Source organism: Megascapheus bottae, chromosome 38, assembly GCF_031878675.1.
Source record: "Megascapheus bottae isolate mThoBot1 chromosome 38, mThoBot2.hap1, whole genome shotgun sequence".
NCBI lineage: Eukaryota > Metazoa > Chordata > Mammalia > Rodentia > Geomyidae > Megascapheus > Megascapheus bottae.
Window position 1 is genome coordinate 4,845,431 of NC_143546.1, and position 13,287 is coordinate 4,858,717.

Sequence of the window (13,287 nt, forward strand, 5' to 3'; positions counted from 1 at the left end):
CGGGGTTTACTCATTTTTAAAGTCTGGGTACATCCAGGCACGGTGGCTCATGTGAGGCTGAGATCTGAGCATCGTGGTTCAAAGCGAGCTGGGGCAGGAGGAAAAAACTAAATCTGTGTGAGTCTTCTCTCCAACAAACCACTCAGAAAGTCCAGTGGTAGAAGGTGAAGCCTTGAGCAAAAAAAAAAAAAAAAGCTCAGGGACCTGTGGCCAGGCCCTGAGTTCAAGTCTCAGGACCTGCATAAATAAATCGAGATTTGCAGGGAGCCTGAGTTCCAGCTCCTCTCCCTTCCTACCACTGCCTTGCTTTCTTAGCCAGCACAAACCCAATCCATCACCCTATCCGAGCCGAGCCTTTCTCATCTGAACCCCAAGTTTGATGTATTTCTCTTTTGCAGGGCAGCCAGGAAGCGCTGCAGGCAAGATCAGCCTTGCGCTAGGAAACGCCGACGCAGGCCCTGCAGCATGGATTTCGTCATGAAGCAGGCCCTTGGGGGTGAGCCCTGCACCCCACTTCTCCCCTGCACACCCCCCACACCACCCCCCTGCTTCAGGGTTCTTGAGGCAGGTGGTAGAAGAGAACTTGAGCCCACCTCTCCTCTCCCCTCCCCTCGCAGGGGCCACCAAGGATATGGGGAAGATGCTGGGAGGTGAGGAGGAGAAGGACCCGGATGCACAGAAGAAGGAGGAGGAGAGGCAGGAGGCCCTGCGGCAGCAGGAAGAGGAGAGGAAAGCCAAGCACGCCCGCATGGAAGCCGAGCGCGAGAAGGTCCGGCAGCAGATCCGAGACAAGGTTAGCAGTCCCACGGAGGCTGAACCCCAGAAGCCAGAAGGGCACCCTGAGCCCCAACTCCTGGCTTTCCAGGATAACTTCAGAGAGGCTGCAATGCCCCCCCACACCCGAATCCCCAGTGCCCGGCTTCCACGGCCGCTTCTTGACCTTTAGAAATCCTCAAAGATGGGCCGGGAGTGTGGCCTAGTGGTTAAAGTGCTTGCCTAGCATGCACGAAGACCCGGGTTCGATTCCTCGGTACCACATACATAGAAAAAAGCCGGAAGTGGTGCTGAGGCTCAAGTGGTAGAGCTCTAGCCTTGAGAAAGTCCAAGGACAGTGCTCAGGCCCTGAGCTCAAACCCAGGATTGGTCAAAGAAAAAAGAAATCCTCTAAGATCTAAACACTGAAAACTTTTCCAGTCTATTATTATTATTATTATTATTATTATTATTATTACTTGCCAGTCTTGGGGCTTGAACACACAGCCTGGATGCTAGCGCTCAACCACTTGAACCATTTCCAATTTTGAAGTGGTTCCTTGGAGATAAGAGTCACATGGACTTTCCTGCCCTGGCTGGCTTTGAACCAGGATCCTCAGGTCTTCAACCTCCTGAGTAGTCAGAATATCAGGCCTGAACTTTCAGGGCCTGCCTACCTCTCGGCCCCCCCATTACTTGATGCTCTCTCTCTCTCTCTTTCCCCCCCCCCCCCACACCAGTATGGGCTGAAGAAGAAGGAAGAAAAAGAGGCGGAGGAGAAAGCAGCTTTAGAACAGCCTTGTGAGGGCAGCTTGACCCGGCCCAAGAAAGCCATTCCTGCAGGCTGTGGGGAGGAGGAGGAGGAGGAAGAGGAGAGTATCTTAGACACAGTGCTCAAATACCTGCCCGGACCCCTTCAGGACATGTTCAAGAAGTAACCCCACCCCACCCCATGCCACCCATGACTACTTTTTCTTTTCTCTTGTTCTTTCATTCTTTTTTTTTTAATTCCCTTACATCTCCATTCTGAAGGGGGTCTCTCTAGCACCCCTTGCCCTAGCCAGGGCTTTCTTCCTCTCTGCTCTTCCTGACTCTCCCCTTCTCCCCCCCCCCACCCCCGCCTTCCCCCTGCACCCCCTTTTCATTCCTGGGAGGAGAACGGGGAATCCAGTCCACTCCCAAATCGCTTGGAAAGGGAAAACAGGGGGCAGCCATCAGACCCGGGTCCCCCCACCCTTTCTAGAAACACTAAGATCAGTGTCAATTGACCCCCCCACATTCCTTCATGCTCCCCACTACCTGGAAATTGGGGAGGGGACGGGAAGGAGGGGGAATCCCTGATCCCAGCCAGCCAAAGTAATGACACATTTCAGTTCTGCCCAGCACGCCGACCTTTGTCCTCTGACCTTGGCAGAAGCACTGAGTAGCCTGGCTCTGAGGGAGGGAGTTCAGGGTTAGCCATCCCCCCCCCCCGGGAGGGTCTGGGTGGTAGACTGAGGCTCTCTGTCCTCCTCCCCTCTTCCTTGTCCCTGGCAACTCCCCCTCTTCCCCCCAAAACAACCTCACCCAGAGTGGCATGGCCACCGGCCCTCTCTGGAACTCAGCCCATCTGTGGAAGAGTCCCAGGGCAGGGTAACCCCTTGTTTGTCCTTCAGCCTCACTAAGGCCCCGGGACCCCACCGCCAGGCTAGGCCCAGATCGGCCCAGCCAAGGGGCTCCCCAGGCCCTCCTCCCCGCCCCCCAGAAAACACTTAGAGCCATTGGGCAGTGGTGGGCTTTGAACCCTGGCCAGCATTCGCCATGGGGGAAAAGCCAAACTGCCCCCATTCCTACCCACCCCTCCTCCCCGCCCCTGCTCTGTCCATGTGCTTCCAAGCCCCCTACGGTCCCCCCAATGGGGACCCCATTACCATTGGGGGAGAAGCTAATGGCAACTGCCCATTCGATCCGATTGGCCAAGAGCAAAGGCTCCTGGGGTTGATGGGACTGTCATTTCCGCCATGCCCCCATGGGCAGGACTTCCTGCTCTTTCTGGTTGTGTAAGAATGGAGGGGGGGGTGTGGGGAGGGGTGGAGAAAAGGGGGAGCAAGGGAATGAAGGAGGATAAGGGAAGGGTGCCTGCCTGCCTGCCTGCCTGCGTGAGATTGTGTGGCAGAGACTGTGGCAGCCATTCTTTGTGGCCAGAGCTTTGTGGGGTGCGTGTGTGTGTGTGTGTGTGTGTGTGTGTGTGTGTGTGTGGAGTGAGAACATGGGTAAGACGCCCCCACCCCCACCCAGACCTGAGGCCACTGGTCCCAGGGGGCCACACCCAACAGGAGACTTGATTCTTGGCCTAGAATCTTCCCTCCCTTGGGGGGCAGGGGGTTCCTGGCTGAGGTCCTCAGACTCCCGCTGAGATCATGACCCAGGCAGTACCCCTTGGACGCCATGCTGGGACCCCCCCCCAAAATTGGGGCCCATCCCCCAAGCCGGGGCCAGGAGGGAGGGGCGACTTGCCTCTCCCCACTCTGAAGCCCCTCGTCGCACCACCCTCCCCACCCCCTCTGCCCAGTTTGCATCCTGCAGGTTTCTTTCCATTTTAGTGGATTTCTGCTTTTATTTCCGAGAGAGAGAGACACACGCCTGTCTTCTCCTTCCGTTTCCAATAGTTAAAGCCATATCAGTTAGACTGCAATACTTTCCAGACGAGACAAAACAATCCATAGGTTTAGGGAACCAGAAAAGTCGCCTGGTTTGTCCCTTCTCCGGGTTGCTGAACCTCAGCAGGTCCAGCTCCCAAAATGCCACCTCCTTCCCCCCCCCCACCCCTGTCCCCTGTACCCCTGTGTCAAGCCCGCACCCCTCCTCAGGACTTGGGGGGAGGGGGCTATGTCTGTATCTGTGTGTCTGTATCCCTATTGTCTGCTGGTCCGTCTGTGCTTTTTTTGTTTTGAATCCTGAGCAGAATGGTCATTCTCAGAACCCCTGAGGTCCTGGGCCTGAGGCAGGCAAGGCTTAATCTAGGGGTTCTAGGTCCCCCCCACCTAGAACTGGTGTCCACTTAGACACAAGATACCATGCTGAGAGCAGTCACCCTCTCCCTTCACCCCTCAGACCCCAAAGGTGATACCAGGGTGGGTGACAGAGACCTGGCCCTGTACAATCCCCCAAGAGGGCCTAAGTGAACCCCAGACCCTGAGATGGGGTCTCAACACCCCCCCCCAGAGCTCTAGGATGGGCTCTGGGGTTTTTCAGCCCTCTTCCTCCAGTGCCCTCCAGGCTGGGCTGGCTTAGTCTGGGCTGGCACCCACCAGGTCTCCATTCTGCTTTGAGGAAACAGAATCTTGAGGTGGATCAGAATCAGAGGTGAGAGGAGACATCTTGGCTGGCCTAGAGCTGGCTCCCTTCACTGCCGAGTAGTGGTCGTGGGGTCCTTTGGGGTCGCGTGTGACACAGGTTGGACTGTGAGAGGATGTTTGTACCTCCAGCTCGTGAGGGGAGAGAGAGGATTCACAGGGGTCACGCTAGCAGAAAAAGGGGTGCACACGAGAGGTACAGGGCAGAAGATGTGGGTGACCTCTACAGACTGAGATGAGACAGCTAGGACAGTGGGTGGGGGAACCCTAAAAATCTCTCTCTCTCTCACACACACACACATGCGCACACACACACACACACACGAGACACAGAGAGAACAAGTAGCTCACATCTGTCACCCTAGCAACTCAGGAGACTGGTATCGGAGGATCTCAGTTCAAAGCCAGCCTGGGGAACAGAAGGCCAGGAGACTCTTATCTCCAAACAGCCAGTACAGTGCCAGCTTTGAGCAACAACAAAGCTCAGGGACACCACCCCAGGTCCTGAGTTCAAGCCTCAGGACTGGTTACTCGCCCCCTTTCCCCCCCAAAAAAAATAAATACAGAGTAGAACTGGGGAACCATCTCCCTGTGTGAAAGAAAAGGACTCTGGGTCCTGATGTGGCCAGGCGTGTGTCTCAGCGCAAAGCGTCATGGGATGCTCCTTCCATGGCAGTGGGGTCTTGGTGAGAGAAACGGGGGGGTATTGCAAACCAAGGTCCCTCAGAGGTGGGGCAGCCAGCGGGCAAAGCAGTCATCACAAAGCAAAATAGAGGGGAGACCGCCCCAGCCCCCCCAAGCTAGCAGGGTCACTAGTGTGGCCTGGATGGGCCCCACGGGCTCTAGACTGCACGTAGAGCCTGGGGTAGGGGGTGTGACACTGGCTCCAGTGTCATCTAGGATTGGGGGACATCCTTTCCACCCCCCCCTGCCCCCCCCCTTGCTATGGCCTGTTCTCTGCATTTGGGAGGAAATGAAGGTGCTTGTGTTTGGTTACACACACACAACACACACACACACACACACACAGAAGCCAAGTGAGACCCAGGGGAGGAGAGAACCATCCTGCTCAATTTCGGGGGGGGGGAACCCCCTCCCCCACTTTCCCACATTTGTGCTGCGTCCTCGTTGCTCTGCTTCCTTTCAATGTGTCAGTGCCTGAGGGGAAGGGAAGGGTCACCCCCTCTTTTGTGTCCCCCCCTCAACCTGACCAAAAGCCATGGCTGTTGCACCCTTATTACCCTTCTTACTGTTTGTATGATGCACATGCTAAAAAAATGTACAAAACCAACCAAGAGAAAAAGAAAAGAAAAGAAAAAAAAAACAAGCCACCTTGTACAGCACCTCTCTGACTGGTCTTCCCTTGATCTCTGCTCACTGACCTCCCCAGGGCTACACGGGGGCAGGGGGTGGGGGACCCCACTTGCTGGTGAGCCAGGAATGACACCTGTAGCTCAAGAACCCCAGAATAGCATGCTTGGATTCCCAAGATGACCTGGCTGTGATGCCGTGAGAATGTGTGCGGAAATCATCGCAACCCCCCACCAGGCCACCCCAGAGCTTCAAGTGACCCCCCCCCACCCTCCATGTGTTTGATGTTTGCAATCCCTTCCCCTCCTCAAGATCCAGCTCTGGTGTCACCTCCTCTGGGAAGCCCGCTGGGATACACAGCAGTTAAGCCTTCCTAGTGTCCCAGCTGGGTTTCAGGGACAGTGCTAAGCTAAGCTCTGCACAGGATCTCTGTCCCCCAGCAAAAGGATCTTGAGCCAGCCACTTACGTGTTCTGGGATGGTAAATTACTTCTGCGACCTCCACTGTTATTGCAAGGAATAAATGGAGTCCTAAACACACACACACACACACACACACACACACACACACACACACACGCTCATATCACCCAGTGCCAGACTCTTATGGAGCTCTGAAAATCTTATTGTAAATGACATCACCCCCTTGAGTCCCCTTCCCTGACTTGAGAGCCTTTTGAGAGCTACACCTGTTTGGGGAATCACAAGGTTTGTCTTCCCAAGAGCGGAGCTGAGGGCTGGGGTCTCATCCGAAGGCTCAGTTGGCAAAGGATCGAACGCACGCTCCCGTGAGAGCTGGCAGCAGTGTATCAGCGTGAAGGCCTTGGCTTCTGGCTGGCAGATCATGGTTCCATTCCTTGCTGTGTGGGCCCCTCGCCGGGGACAGTTTACACACGCAGCAGCTGACTTCATCCAGAAGGCTCTAGAAAGAGATTGTTAGCTTCTGGGTGCTGGTATCTCACACCTGTCATCCTAGCTGCTCAGGGGGCTGAGATCGGAGGATCTTGGTTCAAAGCCAGTCAAGACAGGAAAGTCCAGGAGATTCTTTATCTCCAATGAACTACTAGAAAACTGGAAATGGAGCTGTGGCTCAAAGTGGTAGAGCGCTAGTCTTGAAGAAAAGAAAAAAAAAAAACAACACAAAACTCAGAGACAGTGCCAGGACCCTGAGTTCAAGTCCCCCAGGACTGACACACAGATAGAAAGAGAAAGAAAGAAAGAAAGAAAGAAAGAAAGAAAGGAAGGAAGGAAGGAAGGAAGGAAGGAAGGAAGGAAGGAAGGAGGGAAGGAAGGAAAGGCAGATAGGCAGAAAAATAGATAGATGATAGATAGATAGATAGATAGATAGATAGATAGATAGATAGATAGAAAAATGGATAGATAGATAGATGGGCAGATAGGCAGATGGATAGATACATAGATACATTGATAGATACATTGATAGACAGACAGATAGATAGACAGATAGATAGATAGATAGATAGATAGATAGATAGATAGATAGATAGATAGATAGATAGAAAGATGGATAGATGGATGGATAGATGGATACATTGATTGATAGATAGATACATAGATAGGCAGGCAGATAGACAGGCAGGCAGGCAGACGGATGGATGGATAGATAGATAGATAGATAGAAAGAAAAATGGATAGACAGACAGATAGATAGATGGGCAAATAGATAGGCAGATGGATAGATACATTGATAGATAGATGGATGGATACATTGATAGATACATAGATACATAGATAGGCAGGCAGATAGGCAGGCAGGCAGGCAGATGGATGGATAGATAGATAGATAGATAGATAGATAGATAGATACAGAGATACAGAGATACAGAGATACAGAGATAGATAGATACAGAGATACATAGATACATAAATAGATAAGCAGACAGACAGACAGACAAAAGAAACCTACAGTGGTCTGTGCCACACAGGATGTTTTCTCCCAATGTTGGGAACTAATGCATTCCAGTCAGAAAGCTCCCTAACTAAAAGCAGCCAGGAAGTAAGGCGTTACTAAGACCCCCCCCCTGCCTCCCCCCCACTCCAGCATCTCCCTTAATCGGCTGCAAAGCCTTGCCCGACCACTCACTTAGCACTTGTAATTAATTGGAGTCTCTCGCCTGATCTGAAGGATGAGTCCATTCCCCTCTGAGGACAGTGTCCCCCGCTGGAGTCTGTGTGAAGGGGCCCTTCTCCGGTGGCATCAGAGCCATCTCCTAGGACGCTGGGGAGGGGGGCTGGTGGACGAGCCATAGTAGTATGCATATAAGGACTGGGAGAAAGGGGGAGCCCCCATTCATCCAGCATCTGCTGTATACCCACCATCTGCCCTCATTCGCTCTCTTCCAGGCCTGAATCTAATAAACTCACGAGAGCCCACAGCCTAGACTTACAAAGCAACATCTCACAATGCACCAGGGGAAGGGGAAAAAATCAAATTGGATTTCTACGCCCTTCCAGCTCAAAGTCTAACCTCTGAAGCTATTTGACCTTGAGCTTTTTTATTTCCCCTCTCAGGACCTCTGTGCTAAAGCCTGGTGATTTCAACCCAGCAAATGTTCTGTAAATGACAACATTAACTGCTGAATGGTTTCTCCAAATCTCCATCCAGGACAAGGCAGAATGCCCTCTCCTCCAAAACAACCCGATCTCGAGCTAGCTTCCTGCTTGTGGCACCTTCTCAAAGGCTTAGCTCGGGCTCTCAGGGCCAGAGGCTCCCTGCCTGCCAAACTTCAGCCACCACTCCAGCCGAGACTTCAAATTGATTTGCCATCATTGAAGCCAAGAAGCAAGGGCGCCCCTTGACTGTCAGCCAAAATCTATTCTGTGAGAGCAAAGTAATCACCTCCATAGCGGGGCGTCCAGAGAATGTGATAGAAATTTAAAAAAAAAAATGAAAAAATCGCCATCATTCCGCCACCGAGAGATGGAAGTCCTGGCACAACTCTTATCTTCTGGCCCATTCCTTATTCCTGATAACGACCCTCCCAGAATGGAGTGGCTCAGAAACGTGGCAGTCCAAGGTGGAGGAAAAAGACAAAAGTGATGGAAAACCAGCCATGGTGGCTCACAAAAGTAATCCTAGCTCCTCAGGCGGCTGAGAGCTGACAGTCACGGTAGTGATTCAAGTGGTTGGAGACCTGAGGGTTGCAGTTCAAAGCCAGCCTGGCCAAGAACATCTGGGAGACGCTTATCTCTAGTGAACCACCAAAAAAGCCACTTGTGGACACATGGCTCAAGCGATAGAGCCACAAAAAAAAATCTTGAGCGCAAAAATCTCAGGGACAGCACTCGTGCCCTCAGTTCGATCCCCAGGATTGCCATTTAAAAGAAAAGAAAAGCAGGGGTTAGGCTTGATTGAATACAGAAATTGAATCTATATTAGGGCAAGGAATTCAGCTTTTTTTTTTTTTTTGGAAAGCATTTTCTCAGTCTAGGGAAAACAGATTTATTTTCCTCTGCCCATTAAAGAGTCAAAAGGCAGGGAAGCATTTCAAGTAAACAGACTTAAGTTTATTTGTGAGCAAAAGGAAAGCTGTGAGAGCAAAGGAGGGAGACTCTCCATCTGGAGAGGAACCCCCCACCCCACCTCCAAAGAGAAGTCCTCTCTGAGGGGTGATTTTTTTTTTTTGCCAGTCCTGGACTTGAGCTCAGGGCCTGAGCACTGTCCTTGGACTTTCTCAAGGCTAGAGCTCTACCCCTTGAGCCTCAGCACCACTTCCGGCTTTTTTCTATGTATGTGGTACCGAGGAATCGAACCCGGGTCTTCATGCATGCTAGGCAAGCACTTTAACCACTAGGCTAAACTCCCGGCCCCTGAGGGGTGATTTTTATAGTAGGGGGCCCCTCCCATGGCCTCTCCCCTGGCTTCATGGCTTGTGCGGGTAACTCCCTGGCTCTTTTCATTGGTTGAATGGGAGAAGAAGCCTTTGAGCCAGGATCCTAGAGGCCCTGGGAGAACTCTGATTACAAGAAGGATGAGTGGTTGGGGCCTGCAGAGAAAGCAGCCATGACAGGGCAATCGGAGTGATGGACGTTGCACGGTGGTCTTTGGTGTCTCATCTCTACTGTACAGTCTGATACCCCGTGTCTACCTCCCACAAGGCAACCCCTGGGCCTGAAGATGACAGCACCCCAAGCTGACATGGAGAGGACTGAGGAAGCTCACAGACTGCCTGGGGTCTGTTCTGCAGAGGTTTTCTGCCATCCATTTGATGGAACCAGCGGAAACTCAGTGGCATTGTGGGAAGAAGCTGGGATGGGAACAAGAAATGTGAGGAGGAGACACAGGTGTTGTCTGCCCCATTGTGTGTGTGTGTCGGTACTGGGACTCGAACTCGGGCTCTTAGCACTGTCTTCTAGTTTCTTGTGATCGAGGCTGGCGCTGCACCACTTGAGCCACAGCCCCAGGCCATTTGCTTAGACTTCTCCTTCCCTTCCCAATGCTCCAAGGACCCCAGTAACCCCCTTTTCCTCTCCATCCCCCCCATCCCAGCACTTCCTATGGACAGAGAACTCTCTCCAGCCCCACTGTCCATACAGAAGAGCCGGCTGGGTTTTCTAAGGACTTTTACTACGAGTTTCCATCCACCCAAGAAAACAGATGGGGAGAACAGATGGAGTGAGTCTCTGAGGAGCCAGGTTGTGTGAGCTGGAAGGGTCCCCGTGTGAGATTTCAGCCCCTCCTTGTGTTAAAGCCAGTTCCAGAGAAGTTCAGCAGAAACGCTCTCCTCAGGGCTCTGTGACTTGAGCTACAGCTCCACTTCCAGCTTTTTTGGGGGGGTGGGGATGGATGATTCTGGGGGAGTCCTCTCATTTCAAGCTGGGCTGGCTTTGAACTGAGTTGGTGACAGCGTGCACCTTCTTTCTACAACTTTCTGTCTCACCAGCAATATGCTGAGTTCCTGTTCTCTGCTGGGCTAACCATTCTGTTTCCAAACCTGTGTCAAACCATCCTGTTCTCTGATCTCCTATCTTTGGGGGGGGTTTGCCCCCCACCCCCAAATTCTTGGGGTTCTACAGAGCATGATCCCCATGTGATGCTGGCTTTTCTAGCTTCACGTGGTGGTAGAATGAATGTTTTCCTGCAAAGATAATCGCATCCTACTCCAAGTGATAGAGCACGAGCCTTGAGCACAAAGAGGCTCAGGGACAGTGCCCAGGCCCCGAGTTCAAGCCCCAGGACTGGCACAAAAAGAAAAAGAGGTCAGTGAGGGATACAGAAGTAAAAGGAGAGGAGGCAAAACCCCCACAGGATGCCAGCCAAAAGACTGTAACCAAGCAGTCTTGGCGCCTAGAAGCAGTCCTGGAAGGCTTCCTGGCAGCGGTGGCAGCAGCTCCGTGGACTCCATGCTGAAGGTGGAGTCTCTGGTCGTCAGGGATGGCTGGTGAGGCTGGGGCTAAGGGAGGAGGAAGAGGTCTGGGCGCTGTCCCTGAGCTCTTCAGCTCAAGGCCACAGCACCACTTCCAGTTTTCTGGTGGGTGGCTGTGGATTAGAGCCTCACAGACATTTGTGTCCTGGGCTGGCTTTGAACTGCGATCCTCAGATCTCAACCCCCCTGAGTAGCTAGGGTGACAGACCCCAGCTGCCAGCGCCTGACTCCAGCCCCCTCCTTTCTCCCTAGAATTAGGAAACATACAACAAAGGGGTGAAAAAAAGATATCCCCGATACCACAAATGCAGCCAGGATTTGGGGGGTCCCCCCTCACCCCAGAACTAGCCTCAAAGGTGCTTTTCCTCCACGGATGAGAGCTTTAGACTCGGAAAAACACCCCCATTTCCACCTATGTCCAGGCTACCAGGGAGTTTTCTGGGTGGGGGAAGAGGGAATCTTGCGTTCTCACACGCGCACCCCGGCGTCCTCTGAGCGCCCAGGGTGGCATTTAATAGCCAGCTGCCAAGTCCCCTGGGGACACTAATGAGCCTGCGTCCTCAGCTCCCGCCCCGTCCACCTTTCCCACCTCTTCAGTTGCTGAAGCCCCTGGGGTGGGGGGGGGCCTTCCCATCTCACATGGCTGGGCTCTAGGGGAGGTCGGGCAGTGCCAGCTCTGAAGGGCTATGATCCTGGGGTACAGTGGGGAACACCCCAGCTCCGACCTCCCCCCTCAGAGCCAGCCCAGCCTGGAGGAACAGGTGATAGACAGAACCCCAAGCAGAGGGCACATGGTCTGGGTCTATGGGGGTGTCCCCTCCCCACCCCGGAAGGAGATGACGGGGTAAGTCACCTGTCACGCAGCCTCTCGGGATGGCCTGCCACCCCCACCGGGGGAGGCACCCGCCGGGCCCAGCGGTTGCCCTGGCAACTCGGCTTTCACTACAGAGGGTCAGCAGGGGACGTGGGGCGGGCTGGCCTCCCGGGCCTCCCCCTCCCCGGCCTCCCTGGCCTCCCTCTCCAGCCTCCCTCCCCACCTCCCTCCCCAGCCTCCCTCCTGGGCCTCCCCAGCCTCCCTCCCCCGGCCTCCCTCCCTGGCCTCCCTCCCTGGCCTCCCTCCCCTGCCTCCCTGGCCTCCCTCCCTGGCCTCTCCCTCCTGGGCCTCCCCCTCCCCGGCCTCCCCGGCCTCCCTCCCCGGCCTCCCTGGTCTCCTGGGCCAAGGCGACCCCTGCGTGGCCCAGGAGCCACAGGAGCCACAGGAGCCAGATCCTCCCCTTGACCTCCCAACACAGGGCCGCGCGTGGGCGCGAGGGTGTATGTGCACATGTGTGCACGCGTGTGTGAGCGTGTGAACGTGTGTGTGCACATGTGTGAGGTGCGCGTGTGTGAGCTTGTGCACATGTGTGTGCGCACATGTATGAGAGTGTGTCCACGTGTGCACACGTGTGAGCGTGTGTGTGAGCGTGTGCAGGTGTGCATGTGTGTGAGCGTGTGCATGTGTGTGTGCACGTGTGTGAGCGTGTGAACGTATGTGTGTGCACGTGTGTGGGGTGTGCGTGTGTGAGATTGTGCACCTGGGTGTGTGCGCACATGTGTGAGAGTATGTCCACGTGTGCACACATGTGAGCGTGTGCACACGTGTGAGCATGTGTGAGCATGTGCACGTGTGTGTGCACGTGTGTGAGCGTGTGCACACGTGTGTGTGTGAGAGAGCGTGTGCACGCGTACGTGTATGTGAGCGTGTGCACGCGTCCGTGCTTGTGTGTGAGCGTGTGTACGTGTGCATGTGTGTGAGAGCGTGTGCACGCGTGCGTGTGTGTAGAGCGTGTGCACGCATGCGCGTGTGTGTGAGCGTGTGCACGCGTGCGTGTGTGTGTGAGCGTGTGCATGCGTGCATTTGTGTGTGAGAGTGTGCCCGCGTGCATGTGTGTGTGAGCGTGTGCACGCGTGCGTGCGTGTGTGTGAGCGTGTGCCCGCGTGCATGTGTGTGTGTGAGCGTGTGCCCGCGTGCATGTGTGTGTGAGCGTGTGCCCGCGTGCATGTGTGTGTGAGCGTGTGCCCGCGTGTGTGTGTGTGTGAGCGTGTGCCCGCGTGCGTGTGTGTGTGTGAGCGTGTGCACGCGTGCGTGTGTGTGTGAGCGTGTGCATGCGTGCATTTGTGTGTGAGCGTGTGCCCGCGTGCATGTGTGTGTGTGAGCGTGTGCACGCGTGCGTGTGTGTGTGAGCGTGTGCACGCGTGCGTGTGTGTGAGCTTGTGCACACGTGTGTGTGAGCGTGTGCACACCTGCATGTGTGTGTGAGCGTGTGCCCGCGTGCATGTGTGTGTGTGAGCGTGTGCACGCCTGCATGTGTGTGTGAGCGTGTGCCCGCGTGCATGTGTGTGTGTGAGCGTGTGCCCGCGTGCATGTGTGTGTGAGCGTGTGCACACGTGCATGTGTGTGTGAGCGTGTGCACGCGTGCATGTGTGTGTGTGAGCGTGTGCCCGCGTGCATGTGTGTGTGTG

General features: G+C 54.5%; 1 protein-coding gene across 2 annotated transcripts in view; it reads left to right on the top strand.

Moving 5' to 3' along the window:
- Cplx2 (complexin 2) overlaps positions 1-3,032 on the top strand; it is a 35,052-nt gene extending 32,020 nt beyond the window's left edge. For both annotated transcript variants that reach the window (XM_090325502.1, XM_090325501.1), the window contains exons 2-4: positions 399-496; positions 618-793; positions 1,494-3,032. In XM_090325502.1, the coding sequence (XP_090181628.1) occupies positions 466-496; positions 618-793; positions 1,494-1,691 (405 nt within the window). In that variant the 5' untranslated portion in view covers positions 399-465 and the 3' untranslated portion in view covers positions 1,692-3,032. The remainder of the gene's footprint in view (positions 1-398; positions 497-617; positions 794-1,493) is intronic.
- The last annotated feature ends 10,255 nt before the right edge of the window (positions 3,033-13,287 follow it).